The following is a 17,847-nucleotide window of genomic DNA, read 5'->3' as shown; positions in this document are numbered from 1 at the left end:
ACTACAGCGCGTTGTGCACTCTGCTGAGAAGGTGATTGGCTGTAACCTCCCATCTCTCCAGGACCTGTACACCTCCAGGACACTGGGGCGTGCAGGTCGGATCACAGCCGACCACTCTCACCCTGGGCACAGACTTTTTGACCCTCTCCCCTCAGGCAGGAGGCTACGGTCCATACGGACCAGAACCTCCCGCCATAAGAACAGTTTCTTCCCCTCTGCTGTTGGACTCATGAACAATTACCCTAAGACTGCTACCACCACCCTCCACAAACGCTGATGACCCTATGTCTATGCACCTGTCTGACTGCACTGATGTACATATTAGTGGAATATAGTCTACATTCTTTTATCTTTTAATTAGTCTCTGCACTGTATATTTTGTAATTTTGTAATATTGTGCTATAGTTATAGCTCTAATATCTCTGTATATTTGCAATTTGTATACTTGTATATTGTCTTATAGTTTTTATACTTATTTGTTTTTTTCTGTAAGCACGAAGTACCGCAGCAATTTCCTAATGCTGTGAACCTGTTCACCCATATGGCAATAAAAACCTTCTGATTCTGATTCTGATTCTGATTCTGATTAGCCAATGAGCATCCAGTTTCACCACAGATCTGCCCCTCCCTCATCATACATGGTTTCAAAGACCCCAAGACAGCAACAGTACGAGGCTCAGCCTGAGGTTTGGTAACAGCACGTCCATCACCTGCGTAGGTGGACTTCTTTATGGCTTTTAGAGCGAATTCCAGAATAAACATCTTTTATTTATGAAGTTCTGAAACCATAAACTCATCAGCAAAGTTTGCTGAGGTCACAGATGCTACGTTTCCACCGCCAAGGTGCCGGTGCTTGTGTCAGTGCTGGTGTCGGTTTCAATGAACCGGCGAAATGCTTAAGAATGAGCCTGCATTTCCACCACGTTTCTGTGAATTGATCCTTTACGTATGAGTGTGGGCGGGTCCTCGTCTGGACACGAAGCCAAAGCGCACAAACGTGGGAGAACACGCTCCCCTTTCTGTGCTGCAAATACGTTTTACGGTCCAAACCCAACTACTGCAGCATCTGTGTGCAGCACAGAGGTAAACACAGTCAGCAATTAGAGCAAGACGACAAGTACGCACTTTGTGTCCTTTTATCTGTGATATGAACCGATACAAAGCAGCAAGTTCAGCCTTAGAGCCCAGCCGTGAAAATAGCAGTAGAAAACTTTAGATTGAGATGGCAGAGTCACGCCCTTCTGCCGCTTTGGTCATGCGTTCTTGGTTCGAGACCAGCTAGCTTGTGGGGCCCAACTTGAACCCATTTTTCAGCCGAGTGTGTTCGCGGTGGAAAAACTGCTGAACGGTTCAAATACTGGCTCTGGCACTGGCACCCCGTCAATGGAAAAAGGGCCAGAGGGAGGTGGCTCAAGGCCCTTTCAACTTCTGCAACCAGAAGGAGTCGCCCCCTGTGGGAAATTAGAAAGAATGCACTTTTCAGACGCAGAAGATAAGTCCATCTTTTATATACAGTCTGTGGTTTGTCTGAGCTGAGGGTGTCGTTATTTATGTGCTGTTGTTAAAATGTGACTCCGACCTGTGGGGGCTCAGGCTGTAGTTTCTGGTGTGAGCTGCTGAATGATGGCCATCCAGCCTCTCTAACCGCGAACTTTTCACTGGTTCCCAGAAACAAGAATCGGCGGATTCAAAGTCGTGACTGTTTCAGGAACTGCAGTGAGACCGTGACGTCCCTCCAGGTACGTTACCCTCACCTGTCTGTGGAGATCTGACCGGGTCACAGAGATTTTGGGGTGTTTGCAGCCCCAGAGTCCGCAGCTCTGTGAGCTCCGGCAGCATAATTTCTGCGGCCTCTTTAAGAGCAGAGCCGCTTTGCATCTGCTGATCTGTGAGCCGGCGCGGAGCCGCCCTCCCCGCACATCCCGCTGCACCTCCGGGATCGCCGGACAGCCGCCTCACCGGGACTCCCTCGGTGTTGGTGAAGCAGTGCGCCGAACGCGCGTTATGGATCACCGATAATCGACAGTGATGCGCGCCGGAGCCGCTGCGCTGCGCACGCCGGGCTGAGCCGCTGCAGAGGGGCGCAGCTTCATCCCCGGATCCCGTCATACATGTTTAATGTGCCGCTCCGATCATGACACGTCCCGACGCTGTGAGACGGGCTGTCCGTGGCCTTTATTTGCAGTGTTTGCTGGTGTGACCAGTCCAGCCGGTTCTGCGTTCAGAGGCGGCAGCGTCAGCAGTGCGATCAGGTGAGTGTGAGGATAACAGGACTGCACCTCACCGACACGCAAGTTTTCTGCTCTAAAACAGCGCAGAGCGCGCGCCTCCGGTTTACTTTCACTTTATTAAACATTAACACCGCGCAGGCACCGGACACACCGTCATCAGGTGTGTGTGTGTGTGTGTGTGTGTGTGTGTGTGTGTGTGTGTGTGTGTGTGTGTGTGTGTGTGTGTGTGTGTGTGTGTTCACCACAGGCAGCGGAAGTCAGCGTGGTGATGTCCGGACTGAGTGAGCCAAGGCTGGCAAAGCTACCCATGGACAGCTGGATGTCTCACCTGCCATGCGCGCTATGGGACACCCCGCTGTACCACCTGGCCATCCCAGGTATGCTGCGTGTCACCAGGGAAGGTGGTGCTGATGGCGTTAAACGATGCCTGAAGGTTTTTCAATGAAATGTGTTTCTTTTATTGACCTTATTTACTCCACTATGATTTCATCAGGGTCGCTCACTCACACCTTTACCTTCATTCTCAGGACAAACAATGCCAAGGATCAAAGTCAAATCTTAACATGCGCATTTTCCCTCATTTCAGCACTGGCACCGGCCCATAAGAGGAGCAGGAACGGGTTACATGTTGGATTTTCCAGTCAGAGGATTTAATTCAGTTTCATATTCTGCTTTTTATAAAGTGTTTGATTCCTTTTAGAGTTTAACTTTTTCAGCTCCTTGTTTACCTTGTAATAACAGAAATAACCAAACACAGAACTCCAAGTTCAAACAGCAAAGCTCACAGAGGTAAAGGAGACACGCTGCAAAGATGCAGAGTAACCAAATGCTGATTTCAATGTTTGCATTTCTGTTTGTTATGCAGCATATCTGAGTTGAGAACATTCTGCATGACGAACTTGGCATGTCAAAGGTTTCCGCTCGGTGGGTGCCGCAGCTTTTGATGCCTGATCAGATGTGCACCGGGCCGGTCACGTCGCAGGTGAACTTTGCACTTTTTGAGGCAAATCAGGCCGGTTTTCTTGAATGTTTCCTCGCCCAAGATGAATGTTGGGTTCATCACTTTGAGCCAGAGACCAAACAGCAGTCCATACAAAGGAAACACCCCTCTTCTCCGGTGGTGGTCTCTATCTTCTGGGATGCAAAGGGCATTGTGTTCATTGACTACCTTCAACAAGGTCATACTATCAATGGAGAATGCTATGCCAACTTGCTGAGGCAGCTGTGAAAGGCAATCAATCAAAACGGTCTGGAAAACTGACAAAGAGGGTCCTGTTTCACCAGGACGACACTCCTGCACACGGGTCCGTGGTTCCAATGGATGCTGTGTGCGACTGTGACTTTGAGCCGGTTGATAACCCTTCATGTTCTCCTGATTTGGCACCATCTGACTATTTTCTGTTCCCAACATGAAGAAACACTTGGTTGGGAAGCAGCAGTGATGTTGAGGTCATCTCTGCTGTTGAGGACTTTTTTGAGGGTCAGGATGAGAGCTTTTATACCGCGGGAATCCAAGCGCTGCAACATCGATGGAAGAAGTGTGTGGACCGCAGGGGAGACTATGTCGTACTCTGACCTATTATTCAAGTTTTAAAATGTAGTTTTTTCCTAATTTTCATTGAAACAGTCTGTTTTATAAGAACAGGATGGTCTAAAATTTTGATTTCTTTGTACAATTTGTGTTTTTTGTATGATGAAAGACCAGAATGATTAAATTTAGAACATTATAGAATAGATAGATAAAAGAAAGTGTAGGGATGAGAAACACAAACAGAACCATTAAAAGGGTCATAAATGACCTCACTTGGTCCTTTTAGGTGCTAAAACAGTTTGATTAATAAATGAAGAGGTATTGATAAAGCACTTTTACAACACATTCATGAACAGTATTTATTCTGCGGCCTTGAACACTCGTTATCTATCACACACTGATGGGTGCTCTGTGGTCCGTTTGGGCTTCAGTGTTGGTCCTGAGGACACAGGCTGCCAGAGAAGCTCCTGATGCAGTTTTCTTACTTGCAGGATGTTGATCTCTCATGCCACATGAAACATTCATATGTGCATTCTGGATTATTTTTGTCCCTTTCAGGCAGCCACAATGCAATAACCTACTGCCTGGATATGGACGACAGATCTCCCATTGACCTCATGCAGCCTGACATGCTGCAGAAACTCGACAAATACATGAAGCCCCTCATTCGCCCCTTTGTGTATAAGTGGGCAAAAACCCAGGTAATGCTTTTCAGACCACTGACACTTTTTTAATCAGATAGATTTTATTTATATAGCACCAGTTTAAAACAGCACTCACCTCAAGATGCTTTACGTTGTAAGCTAAGAAACCTGCAAAATTAGAGAGAAAACCCCAAAAATCAGATAATCTTCTATGAGCAGCACTTGATGATATTTAAACCATATTTGCAGCATAACTAAGGGAGGGTTCAGGGTCACCTGATCCAGCCCTAACTATAAGCTTGATCATAAAGGAAAGTTTTAAGCCTAATCTTAAAAATAGAGAGGGTGTCTGTCTCCTGAATCCAAGCTGGGAGCTGGTTCCACAGAAGAGGGGCCTGAAAGCTGAAGGCTCTGCCTCCCATTCTACTCTTAAGTATCCTAGGAACCACAAGTAAGCCAGCAGTCTGAGAGTGAAGTGCTCTGTTGGGGTGATACGGTATGGGGCTATAATGGGGCTAACTAATTGTCTGTTACTCATCATTGTAAAGCCTTGTTTGTGTGTATAAAGCTGGACCTCCTGTGATGAGTTGTGCACGCTCTGTGTTTCAGGAGCATCCTATAAAGCATCAGCTGGACTGTGGGGTCAGGTACTGTGACCTGAGGATCGCACACAGGCCCAACGACAGCTCCACGGATCTGTACTTCTACCACGGCGTTTACACCACTCTCACTGTGGAGGTGATGGCACACAGTCAAATTTGTGCTCCTGAGTTAGGTTCTCATTTGCATCTCAATCATAAAGACAGCAAACACAGACAGTGAATCCATGTAGTTCTTTTGGCCACTGTGCACCACTGAACTTACTGAATCTGACTTTTATCTTTTTTCTTCACGGCTCTCGAGGAAATAAAGTACAATGGAGAAAATAATGATTTGATCCCCTGCTGATTTTATAAGTTTGCTCACTTCCAAAGAAGTCAGTCTCTAATTTTTATTCATTTTAATGAAAAGAGACAAAATATGAACCAAAAATCCAGAAAAAAAACATGTTACATAAAAGTTATAAACTTATTGACATGCCACTGAGTGAAATAAGTATTTGATTCCCTACAACTCAGTTAGTACCCAGCCACACACTCACACAAACACACACACACACACACACACACACACACACACACATACACACACACTAGAATGGGCTACAAGACCATGAGCAGAAGCTTGGTGAGAAGGTGACAACTGTAGGCGTGATTATTGGGAAATGGAAGAAATATAAAATTAGCACCGGTCACCCTTGGCCTGGAGCGCCATGCAGGATCTTGCCTCATGGGTTGAGGATGGTCATGAGAAAGGTGGTGGTTCAGTCCAAAGCTACACAGGAGGAGCTTGTTAATGATCTGAAGGCAGCTGGGACCACAGTCACCAAGAACACCATCGGTAACACACTACATCATAATGGATTAAAAGCTTGGAGTCCCCTGGCTCAAGAAGGCACGTCTGAATAATTCAGAGAGGGTTTGGGAGACACTGCTGTGGTCAGATGAAACCAAAATCAGGCTCTTTGGTACCCGCCGTGTTTGGAGGAAGAGAAATGCTGAATATGACCCAAAGAACACCATCTGCACAGTCAAGCATGGAGGTGGAACCATTATGCTTTAAGCTACAAGACAACTTCATTGCATTGAGGGGACAATGAGGGGCAAAGATTGGCACCCCTCATTAAACACGTAGGGCAGGGCTCTTCAACTCCAGGCCTCGAGGTCCGGTGTCCTGCAGGTTTAAGATGTGTCTCTGCTTTAACACGCCTGAGTCAAATATAGAAGTCATTAGCAGGACTCTGGAGAACTTGACTGCATACTGAGGAGGTAATTCAGCCATTTGATCAGGGACATATCTAAAACCTGCAGGATACCGGCCCTCGAGGCCTGGAGTTGAAGAGCCCTGACGTAAGGGATAGTGATCGCCTTGAGGGACTTAAGCACCTTGAGGGGATTGTTGTTATGATTTGGCACTATATAAATAAAATTGAATTGAATTGAATTGAACGAGGGGCCATGTACTGTAAAATCTTGGACGAGAACCTCCTTCAGAGTTTCTTAGCAGTGGGCTAAAAATCCCTCCTGAGATGTCTGCAAACCTGGAGACCCAACGACAAGAAACATCTCACCACTGTGCTCACCAACAAGGGTTCTCACCAAGTACTGAGTCATGTTTTGCTTGGGGATCAGACACTTATTTCACTCAGTGACATACAAATCAATTTAGAACTTAAATGTAATGTGGGGGTTTTTTTTTGGAAGTAAGCAAATGTACAAGCTTTTTGCCACAAGCCTCACTGACCCAGTCACACATACATTCATACAGGTGCATACAAGATGACCCACTCGACCTCCTGAGCCACAGCCGCCCCAAAGGCTTTTTAATTCCTGCACAGCTGCCAAAGAGAGCTTTATCAAACATATGAAAACAAATCCTGTGCATCATATCAGAATAAATTAAGAAATATTTGCATAATCCATGCTTTTCCATTGTGCCACTGTGGAGGGGTGGGAGGTGTTGGTGAATCTTCAGAAAGTTTCTGGGCATTTATGACATCATACAGACCCAAGAGTAGAAAAACCTGTGGTAAACTGAGCATTCAGAGCAGCCTGAGCTTTGGGTTCACAGGGTTTACTGTTCATACACTGAGCTCAGCTCAGCCATGTCTAATATGAACACCCAGCACAGAGCAGGAGAAACATGACAGGAAGTGAGGAACAGGTCCGCTTTAATGTGACACTGATTAATCCTCCTCATACCGATATATTTTACATACATGAACTGCCAACCTGGGCCCGCCCTGCCTTACATTTCAGCTCAACATCGTCTGTCTCACAAACATTGAATTACTGAAATAACACACAGGTCCCGCTGTCCATGCTCATCATTTTCCTTTGACCTTTACCTTGAGGTCAAGGTCGCCCAAGATTTGAACTCATCTGAGCTTTTTAGTAGATGCATCTATGGTGTGAATTTGAAGATCCTGCCTCGCATCGTTCTCGAGTGATTGTATTCTCAAGATTTTCAGAAAAACTTAACCTCTGACCTTGGTCCAATTATGGCAAAAACTGAATCAGGTGATTTGGGGGTCACTGGCCATCTTTTGTGCAAATTTGGCCTGAATGGGATGCGTAGTTTTACTGTAATACTATTAACAAACAGACCAAAAAGCAATACCCCCTTCCCCCCTCAGGGGACGGGGTAATACTAGCAAAACCTATTTCTTCTCAGTCTTATTTGTTGGTAGTTAAAAAAAAAAAGATTCTTATCATAATCATTATTATTGCAAAGTTACAATTAATTAGCATTTTTCATAAGAAATCTAAACTGCTTTATTCCAGCCGCAGCGCTGATTAAAACTCGATCCACACTTAGAAGCTGATTTCCCTCCTTTGATTTCAGCAGAGGCCGAATCAGGTGATTTTGGTCCTGAGAGCCAAAACGTTTGTGAGTTTAAAGAATCAAAGCAGAAATAGAAAACAATGATGTGACTTCATTAGGAACAAAATGACTGAGAGATATCATAAATGTACTCTCTCTGCAGGTTGGTCAGATGACGGTTACTGTTGTCGGGCTTTAACTTGTGTTTCTCTCACAGATGGTTCTGAAGGAGATCAGAGATTGGCTGGACGTTCATCCCAAAGAGGTGCTCATCCTGTCCTTCAGCCACTTCCTCGGCCTGAGCCAGGAGCTCCACGCGGTGCTGCTCGCGACCATACGCAGCTCGTTCACCTCCAAACTCTGTCCCAAAACGGTACGGATAAGCTTCCTGTTTCCTAAAACATGCCACATCCTTCTAACTGTTGGACCATCCAAACCCAGATGTGTGTCATTCCTCACTGAGCAGCAGCCTGAAGTTGTGCTGTTGGTGTTTGAGTAATGTTTGATTCTGATTACACCTGCAGTAGGAACCAGTGCACACTATCCTGACAGGGTGGGGAGTGATAATTAAAGAGCACAGTGCTGGTTTGGTCCCTTCATGGTAATTATTGATATGAAAAACATTACTCTGTGTTATCCTGTTGAAGCAACACAAAAACAGGGCAGAATGAAGCACAGGCAGATGGATAGGGCAATAATAATAACCACAAATATTTTGGGATGATATAGACTGTTTCATGGTTTATATTATGCAGAGGTCGCACAAAAATCAGTCAGCCAGTCTCTGTATTAAACATCCTGGACGTGACTGAAAAAATACCCAAAGACATTTTGATCTTCAGCTTTTCTTGCCTGCCTGAGCCCAGCGGGGGTGCATTTTCAGGAGTCATTGACCTGGATTATCCTGCTTTAACAACGGTGTGACTTTCACTGATTGAAGCTTTTATTCTGTCGGTTTCAGGAGGCGTTAACTCTTCGTAACCTGTGGGCTTTGGGCTACCAGGTGATCGTGTCCTATGAGCAGCACAGCATGGAGCGCTGTCACACTGAGCTGTGGTCCCACATTCCTTACTGGTGGGCCAACAAATGCAAAGCTGAGGCTCTGATTGAGGAGTTTGAACGCATGAAACAAGGCAGAAGACCAGGTAACCTACCGATCACTCATAATGTCAGACAGGTGAGGATAAAACGTTTACCACCTGGTATTCACCCTGTGTGTTTTGTTTCAGGGGGTTTCTTTGTGGCAGGAATTAATCTGACAGAGGACTTGAAATACATCTGCACCCACCCAACAGAGTCCCTGAAGGACCTGGTGATGTCCACGTACCCGACGCTGCTCAGCTGGGTCACAGAGCAGATTCCCGGCTCCCGCGACGGCTCCCTCAACATCATCGCCGGGGACTTTGTCACAGAGAGCCACTTTGTGCCCATCGTCGTCGCACTCAACGAGAAACTCCTGAAGTAGTCCTCGCGACTGTAACGAGCATGACTCTGCGAGAAAACGAACCACAGCATGAAACGCACACAGGCTTGTTTTGTTAAGAGTGACAGAAAGTACTTGAATATTTATTTAGATGTAAACGGCGCTGCTGGAAGCGGCAGCGTTTCAGCCTGAAAGCTGCTTCAAAACAGACTTTTTGGTATTTGGACCTGCACTTGTTTGTTTACACTCAGTTCATTATTTATGCAATGTTCAGTATGGAGGCAGCACCAAGGCCAGATTCACGTTACGCTGACCGAAGCAATAATTATACAACTGATCTAACGTGTAGGTATTTTACACCAGGGTCAATCAGCTGCTTTATCTCTACAATAACTTTATGAAACCATGCAAATGTAGCCTGTGTGTAGCCTTTATACAGTGTCAAACGGATCAGTCATGCTTAGATGTGTCGTCGCCCCATAAAGAGTCAGGAAAAAAAAACTTATATTAGAAATTCATTTCACTCTGAAGGAATCACAGCAAGAAGATCTGAGCAGCCACGTATCCCACAAGATTTACCCAGAATGCTCTTTGACCTTTCCTCCAGCGAATGACCGGGAACAGATCAAACATCCAGACACCAGCGCTGGTTTCTGCTGCTCTACGTCACAGATGTCAAACTGCTGCAGGTCATTCAGACTATCATAGATCCCATCAGACTGATGCTCACAGCTGGTTTTGGGTTTAGATTGCTACTCTTGCAGTGGGTGTAAAACTGATTTGGTTGCATGTGTGTGTAGGTTCCCAGTCATAACGGTCATGGTAGTCTCAGGAGCTTGAAATAAGCAGGCAAATGTTGATTCACACGATCAACAGTGGGTCAGTGACCCTCAGGGCCACTTCCAAAAGGTATGGTCTCCACTACCTGGGACTCTCCACCATTTGTTTTTAGAACTGAAAGAAGCCTATTGGATGAGAAGTGAAACATCTTTACAAGTCCGGTTGCCTTCTTTTTTCAAGCTCCTATGATTTGGCTGCAGTTTTTAACAGAGTTTAAATGTGTTTTTCAGCCCTGAGAGGTTCACATGGATATCTGCTGCACTTAGGAAACTACGAGGGTTCAAAAATGCTGGAAAATATAATCAGAAAGCACCAAATTTGGACCCCCTCTGTTCTTGGAGGGCCTGTAACCCTGAAAACATTCACAGTAAAAGTAAAAATGTCCGTCAGTAAATCAACTAAAGTTATTGTACAAAATAAACAGCTGATTGCGAGGGGGTCGGGTGGGAGCCATTGATTGATTTTATTATGAAATGACACATGATTAAGCACAATGTATTCAATGAGCACATGTGACTGTAACATAGGGCACTTTTATACATGTAGTGTGTGCAGTAAGTGAAAGAAAATACTGGTATTTAACCACTGAGATTGTAGAGGAGATGTGAAACTTATGCAAACTGCATGGAAAACCTATTTGCATGAACCCAACCTCGACTGTTCTGCTAAAAATGGACTTTAGCCAGTAGATTGAGCCTTTACTTCCAATAATGCTGCACCGCTGTGCCTGTGGAGATGAGCTTTTCCAATAAACATGAGCATTTTTAAGAAAATCGTGTTTTTATTCACTGACTGATCAGCGTTCATGTTCACAGTGTCAGAGGAGCTTGTGAGGTTTTTTTTTTCCATTATAGCTGAACTCAGCTGGGGTAATCAGCTGTTAAAGGTGCTAATTGTAATTACCCTCTGCAGGTTTTCACCACTAGGGGGCAGTGTTTGCACCTCTTGCATTCCATTCTTCTCTGGTTCAATTGTTTCAGCTTCCATCCAATCACAGTGTTCCAACTTGTGACCAATTGCTGGACCACATTAATTTCAAATTGCTCCACCCCTCCCTCCTGAGGGCCCAAATCACAGACAATCACATTCGAGAATTAAATGTTTGGCGTCCAATGGGAGGGCCGGATGTGTTCCAGTTTCTTATTTGACCCTCCCACCAGCAGAGCTTCAGAAAGACAGTAAGTGCCGATTCATTCATTCTTTGCTTTATTTTAATGAAAAAACTGAGAAAACCAGTCTAATCTATTATTTCAGACTCACTGGAAGCTCTCTGAGCTAACCCTGCTGACTTTGTGAATGTGTTGTTGCACGCTGTTTAGCTAATATACCGGCCGGGGATGTAAAGTCCGCACTCAGGCACTTAATAATGTTACTGCTTGTAATTCATCAGTCACACTGTCGGTCAGTTTACTGTGTTAACCAGGTAGAGTTCATGCTGTTTGAAGCTATTTTATTGGTGTAAACTACACTAACTGTACATCCAGTTTGTAAGTTTAGAGTCTGGAAGTGACTGAGCATTTCGTGAGGCCTGTTTTTATAAAGCAGGAGTGAATTGGACCGGATGGTGGAGCGCTCAGTTTCAGTGCTGGATGTTGATGCTTGTTGTTGTAGGATGCTTGTAGGACACAGATTGATACTTTGGACTGATTTTCTTACTTTGTTTGAAAATAACTGTTCACTTTCAGGTTTTTTTTTTTACAATAAAGAACACTTTAGCATCTTTGTTTCCAATCATTTATTTGCATCACACTGACAGCATGTGAACAACACAGATTTCATTTCAGGGTCAAAGGTCAAACAAAGCTGATTTAGTAGCAGAGTTCACATCTGTAAGGTGATGACGATGAGTCCTTTGATAAAAAAACAAACAAATCAGTGTCAGTGAGGGACGTCTTCACTCTCCATCACACATTTCAGTTCTTCGGTCACATGAGCTCTGAGTTGCTGCTTCTGTGGACTTCACGGAGGAAAGACTGCAGATTGACATGGACTGACTGATGTGTTCACCTGTCACAAAAAGAAAAGAAAAGTCTGAAAGAGAACGATAGGAACATTCTTTAATGGCAGCAGGGTTTATCTTTCATTCTTGTCCCACGCTGGTCTCAAACCAGCAACCTTCTGCTTCCCAGCAAACACATGGGCCAGAACCCCCTCTCCCGCTCACCTCCACAGAGAAGAATGAACAGCAGCCTTTAAGCAGACATCTGCTTCTTCTTCTAACTTTTGACACTTCCTTTAAGTCTGTGTAGTTTCTCAGTCTATGGAGCCTGAAAAAAGGCAACTGGATTTCTTTAAGTTTCTTGAAGATGCTTCATCCGAAAGGCTTCTTCAGTTCTCCAACCAGAAGGTGGAGAGACCCAGGTATTTAAACCCCAGTGGGGGGTCGTGACCCACTATTTTTCATGTGCATAATCACATCCGCCAAGTTGTGAAAGAAGGGGTGGGTCACCACAATCAATGGTTTGGGGTAAAACTAATTTGGGACTGCACCCCTTTCTATCTAGTGACCAGTTGAGGTCACCTGAAGAAAGGTGTGAATGGGGGGTTGAGGCGCCTGGGGAGGGAGCTCAGGACTGCACTGTAAATGGGGGAAAGTTAGTGACATAATCCACCTCCTCTGTTCAGTGATGGTCATTCACAGCGGACACAGATGCTTCTTTTACCTCTCTTTCAAAGCATCTGTCTTCCCGGTCCAAAATGTGAACATTGGCATCTCCTGTGCCCACTTCAGTCCACTGGACAGCATACATTTACTGGCGAAACAGCCTCTTCACAAACACATGGCACAACATAGAAGAGCCACCTCGACAGGACAAGACTCAGCTGTACATCTGCACCTAAAAGATAAAGGACACTCTTTGAGGATGGCAACGTTCACATGACTTTTTTCACAGCCATTCGGTGCAGTCATATTTAGTCTCCAGCTGCAGTACAGAGGGGGGGGGGGGGGGGGGGGGGGGGGGGGTCCTACACAGCTTTTCCCACCAGGCTGTGCTGTAGAGTAAAGTTGGGTTTCTCTCAAAGGTCATAAAGTTTCCCTCACTGCTTTTTTGGCTGTTGACAGTATAATTTAATTTTAAGTTAAATGCACATCATGAAATATTAGTTTAGCATTTTTATAATAAAGTCAGAAAATGTCACCATCAGTGGCTTAGAATGAACGTAACGTCCTGCTTGGTACCGGTGCCAAAGACTCTCCATCCTAAGGACCTCAACAGCTACAGGCCGGTGGCACTAACATCCCACCTCATGAAGACCCTGGAGTGTCTGGTCCTTGTCCATCTGCGCCAGGCAGTGGTACCCTCAGTGAACCCACTTCAGTTTGTATACCAGCCACGCATCGGGGTGGACGACGCTGTCATTTTCCTCCTACAACAAGCTCTGTCTCACCCGCAGAAGCCTGGAAGCTCTGTGAGAATCATTTTCTTTGATTTCTCCAGTGCTTTCAACACAATCCAGCCTACACTTCTGGACAACAAGCTGGAAAACACTGGAGTTGACTACCACCTAGCATTCCGGATCCTGGGCTACCTCACTAACCATCCGCAGTATGTGAGGTCGCATGGGTGTGTGTCTGAAACAGCTGTCTGCAGCAGAGGCGCCCCACAAGGAACGGTCCTAGTCCTGTTCTTCTTCACCATATACACCGCTGACTTCTCCTACCATGCACCCACTTGTCATCTGCATAAGTTTTCTGATGATTCGACGATCTTTTTCTATTGTCGGTCTCATACATGATGGGGATGTCAGGGAATACAGAGAGCTATTACAAGGTTTCTCAGCCTGGTGCCAAAGGAACCACCTCAAGGTCAATGCAGGAAAAACCAAAGAGGTGGTGGTGGTGGATTTCTGTAGGCACAAGCACACTCCCCCCACACTGGTGAATATCCTGGGAATGAACATTGATAGGGTTACATCTTATAAGTTACTTCTAAGATAAGTGCCTGGGTGTTCACCTGAACAATAAACTGGACTGGTCAGACAACACTGCCCTTTTATAAGAAAAGCCAGAGCAGACTCTACCTGCTCAAGAGACTTAGGTCCTTTGGAGTGCAGAGGGCACTCCTGAAAACATTTTATGACTCTGTGGTGGCATCAGCCCTTTTTTACAGTGTGGTGTGCTGGAGGGGCAGTATAACAGCTGCTGACAGGAAGAGACCCAACAGGCTCATCAAGAAGGCCAGCTCTGTCCCGGGCTGATCCCTGGACACTGTGGAGGTGGTGACGGAGAGGAGGATGACAGCAAGGCTGTGCTCCATGTTGTCAAATGACTCGGACCCCATGCGTGACACTGTGACAGCCTTGAGGAGCTCCATCAGTTATAGGCTGCTGCACCCCAAATGTTTGAGGGGGCGCTATCGCAGGTCTTTCCTCTCTGCAGCAGTCAGACTTTTTAACCAGCACTGCTCCCAGACATAGAAGTGGTCTACTGTGCTCACTGTTACTGTACAATATACCTCATTTCAAATAGGTTTGGTATTTATTTATTTAGTGCAATAAACAGGTGCAATATAATAATCCATTTTGTAATATAATCTTCATGTCCCGTTATGTCCTGCATTGTGTACATATTTACACTGTACATATTGTTTATACAGATTTATACAAAATTTACATTATGAGTGAGACGCATCTAATTTTTTGTTGCATGCCCCATACCCAGCACCCCATGCAGTGCAGTTAATACAGGAACACTGGTTTTACTGGAACAACAATACAACAATACCAGAGTCTGACTCATGTTGGCCTGTTAACAGCTAAACATTTACACTGGAAACACATCACACACCCACAGGAGTCAAAGTCTAAACACAACTAAATGAAAGATTTTGGTTAAACATTAATGGTCCTGTGAGTCTTTGAAAAATCAGTTACAAATTATTAAATAGAAAAGTACAACAGCACAACCATATTTCCCACACAAACTGCACAAACAACAATAAAAAAAGTTAAAGGTGCTAATTGAAATTAGGCTGTTTCACTCTCACGCCCCATGGCAGCTGGGATAGGCTCTAAGGGAGAGGCCAGCTCATTTCCACCACTTGTATCCGTGATCTCGGTCTTGGTCACTACTCAAAGCTCATGAACATGAGAGGGTAGGGATGGAGATTGACCGGTAAACAACAGACCGGTGCAGCATCCACATCACTGCAGACGCAGCCCCAATCCGTCTGTGAATCTCCCGCTCCCTTCTCCCCTCACTCGTGAACAAGAACCCAAAATACTTAGACTCCTCCACCTGGGGCAGCAACTCATCCCTGACCTGGAGTGGGCACTCCACCCTTTACCGGGTGAGGACCATAGCCTCAGACTTAGAGGTGCTGATTCCATAAAAATTATGAACAGAATCGGTGACAAAAGGACGTCGCCCGGATTAACAAGGTCCGCCTCAGGTTGAGGAACCAGGGCATTCTGACGATAATTGGGCTACTGGAACTAGAAGGACCGGGAACTGTTGGAATGCTACTACATATGTAATCCCAGCGAGAGGGGTTACATGAAGAGGATGTGGGACCTATGGATTCTTCGAAACCCAACATCCAGACTGACGGCGAAACAATTGGTGCTCAGTGTTCCAACATCGAAGGAAGCAACTGCTATTGCAGCTAGAGACTGATGAGGTAAACAGTGCAAAAGCTACGGCAAGGGGGGTGCCAGGACTACAGTCAGGGGGGAGATTTCATCATCCCCCAACTCCGAGATTGGGTACCAGCCCCAATAATAACAAGTACACTGAATACCAGAGCAACATCATATATCCATCATACATTACATATATACATATATATGGTGTGTATATATATATATATATATAATAATATATATATATATATATAATATATATATATATATATATAGATATATATATATATATATATATATATATATATATATACGTGTATATATATAATGGTGTATATATATATATATATATATATATTGTATATATATATTATATGTCTATATATATATATATATATATATATATATATATATATATATGTATATGTGTATTATATATATATTATAATATATATATGTGTGTATATATATATATATGGATATTATATACTATATATATATATATATTATATATATATATATATATATGTGTGTATATATATATGTGTATATATATATATATATATATATATATATATATATATATATATATATATATATATATATATATATATATATATATATATATATATGTGTATGTGTGTGTGTGTGTGTGTGTGTGTATGTGTATGTGTATGTATGTGGAGTGTGTGTGAATAGTTGAATGTGTATAAGTACAAGATAAAAATACAATATATTTACACTTCACATATACTCAGGGAGGGTACCTGTTAAATAAATATCTATTAATAAATAATGAAAATTGTATTGCACATGGGTTTGAGGTATTGCAGAAAGAGAATATTGCGCTATTACTGAGGGGAAAGGCATTTGCACAGTTTTTGTTGCTCTGTGAGTGTCTTATGGCATGACAGAGATGGTGAGTTATTGTGAAACTCCTTTTCAGCACCCTGGCATAGGCCTTACCAGGGAGGCTGAGGAGTGTGATCCCCGATTTTTGCAGCACACCCTCCAGTCCAACTTCTTAAAGATAGGGACCACCACCCCAGTCTGCCAGTCCAGAGGAATCTGCCCAGATCTCCACGTGACATTGCGGAGGCGTGCCAACCAAGACAGCCCTACAGCATCCAAAGCCTTCAGGAACTTAGGGCAAATCTCATCCACTCCAGGGGCCCTGCCACCAAGGAGTTGTTTAACCACCTCAGTGACTTCATCCCTAGTGATGGGCAAGTCATCCCGCCCGTCCCCAGGATCTGCTTCCTCTACAGCCTCAGTTGAAGTCAGCAGCACCCTACCTGCACTACACACTGTGTGAGTAGAGCACACAATGTATAGGAACTTTCCCCTACTGAGTTGCCTTACAGTTTGTCAGAACTGTTTCGAGGCAATCTGAACGTCTTTTTCCATGGCCTCACCAAACTCCTCCCACACCCGAGTTTTTGCTTCACCCACCACCCGAGTTGCACTCCACTTGGCCTGCTGGTACCCATCAGTTGCCTCCAAAGTCCCAAGGTCCAAGGTCTCCTTCTTCAGCTTGATGGCTTCCTTCTCCTCCGATGTCCACCATCTGGTTCGGGGATTACCACCAGGACAGTTGTCCTGGTGCCATGTGCACTTATGGACATCATTATGTTCGAACACGGTGTTTGTTATGGACAAACTGTGGTTTGTACAGAAGTCCAATAACAGAGCACCGCTCGGGTTCAGATCGTGCAGGTCATTCCTCCCAATCACGCCCCTCCAGGTCTCACTGTCATTGATCACGTGATCATTGAAGACTCTCAGTAGGACGATCGGATGGAGCACCCTCAAGCACCCCGCCCAGCGAATCCAAGAAGCCTGGGTACTCTGAACTGTCATTTGGCACATAAGCACAAAAAACAATCAGGACCTGTTCCCTGCGCCTTTGGACAGGGAATGGGTCCACCAGTGAAAACTCAGATGTACAGGCAGCAGGCCGAAGGGATACAAGGATACCCACCCCGGCCCACCGCCCCTGACTCCAGACTGGAACAGAGTCCAGCCACTCTCCAGGAGACTGGTTCCAGAGCCCAGGCCATGTGTCGAGGTGAGCCCAACTTATTTCTAGCCAGTATCTCTCAACCTCACACACTAAGTAAACAAAGATGTTTCTCACATTTACTTTTAGTGTTTAGGTTCGTGTGCGTTTTG

At 44.8% G+C, this 17,847-nt stretch overlaps 1 protein-coding gene across 1 annotated transcript; it reads left to right on the top strand.

Annotated features, from left to right (window-relative positions):
- The first annotated feature begins 1,946 nt into the window (after nucleotides 1–1,946).
- plcxd1.1 (phosphatidylinositol-specific phospholipase C, X domain containing 1, tandem duplicate 1) lies at nucleotides 1,947–10,840 on the top strand. Its single transcript, XM_030727770.1, has 7 exons — nucleotides 1,947–2,252; nucleotides 2,479–2,608; nucleotides 4,321–4,463; nucleotides 5,016–5,144; nucleotides 8,047–8,202; nucleotides 8,791–8,974; nucleotides 9,059–10,840. Exons 2-7 carry the CDS (start codon nucleotides 2,500–2,502, stop codon nucleotides 9,292–9,294), a joined length of 957 nt encoding a protein of 318 aa, XP_030583630.1. The 5' UTR covers nucleotides 1,947–2,252; nucleotides 2,479–2,499; the 3' UTR covers nucleotides 9,295–10,840.
- Nucleotides 10,841–17,847: the final 7,007 nt, after the last annotated feature.

Source organism: Archocentrus centrarchus, chromosome 4 (genome assembly GCF_007364275.1).
Source record: "Archocentrus centrarchus isolate MPI-CPG fArcCen1 chromosome 4, fArcCen1, whole genome shotgun sequence".
Classification (NCBI taxonomy): Eukaryota; Metazoa; Chordata; class Actinopteri; order Cichliformes; family Cichlidae; genus Archocentrus; species Archocentrus centrarchus.
The sequence above is the reverse complement of the archived record's forward strand: the minus strand, read 5'-3'. Positions and strand labels throughout refer to the sequence as shown.

Excerpts from the sequence above, each read along its gene's own strand:
- plcxd1.1 (XM_030727770.1), top strand. The coding sequence starts at position 2,500 with ATGTCCGGACTGAGTGAGCCAAGGCTGGCAAAGCTACCCATGGACAGC. Across the intron at positions 8,203-8,790 it reads CCAAACTCTGTCCCAAAACG|GAGGCGTTAACTCTTCGTAA; the intron begins GTACGGATAAGC and ends TGTCGGTTTCAG. Across the intron at positions 8,975-9,058 it reads GAAACAAGGCAGAAGACCAG|GGGGTTTCTTTGTGGCAGGA; the intron begins GTAACCTACCGA and ends GTTTTGTTTCAG.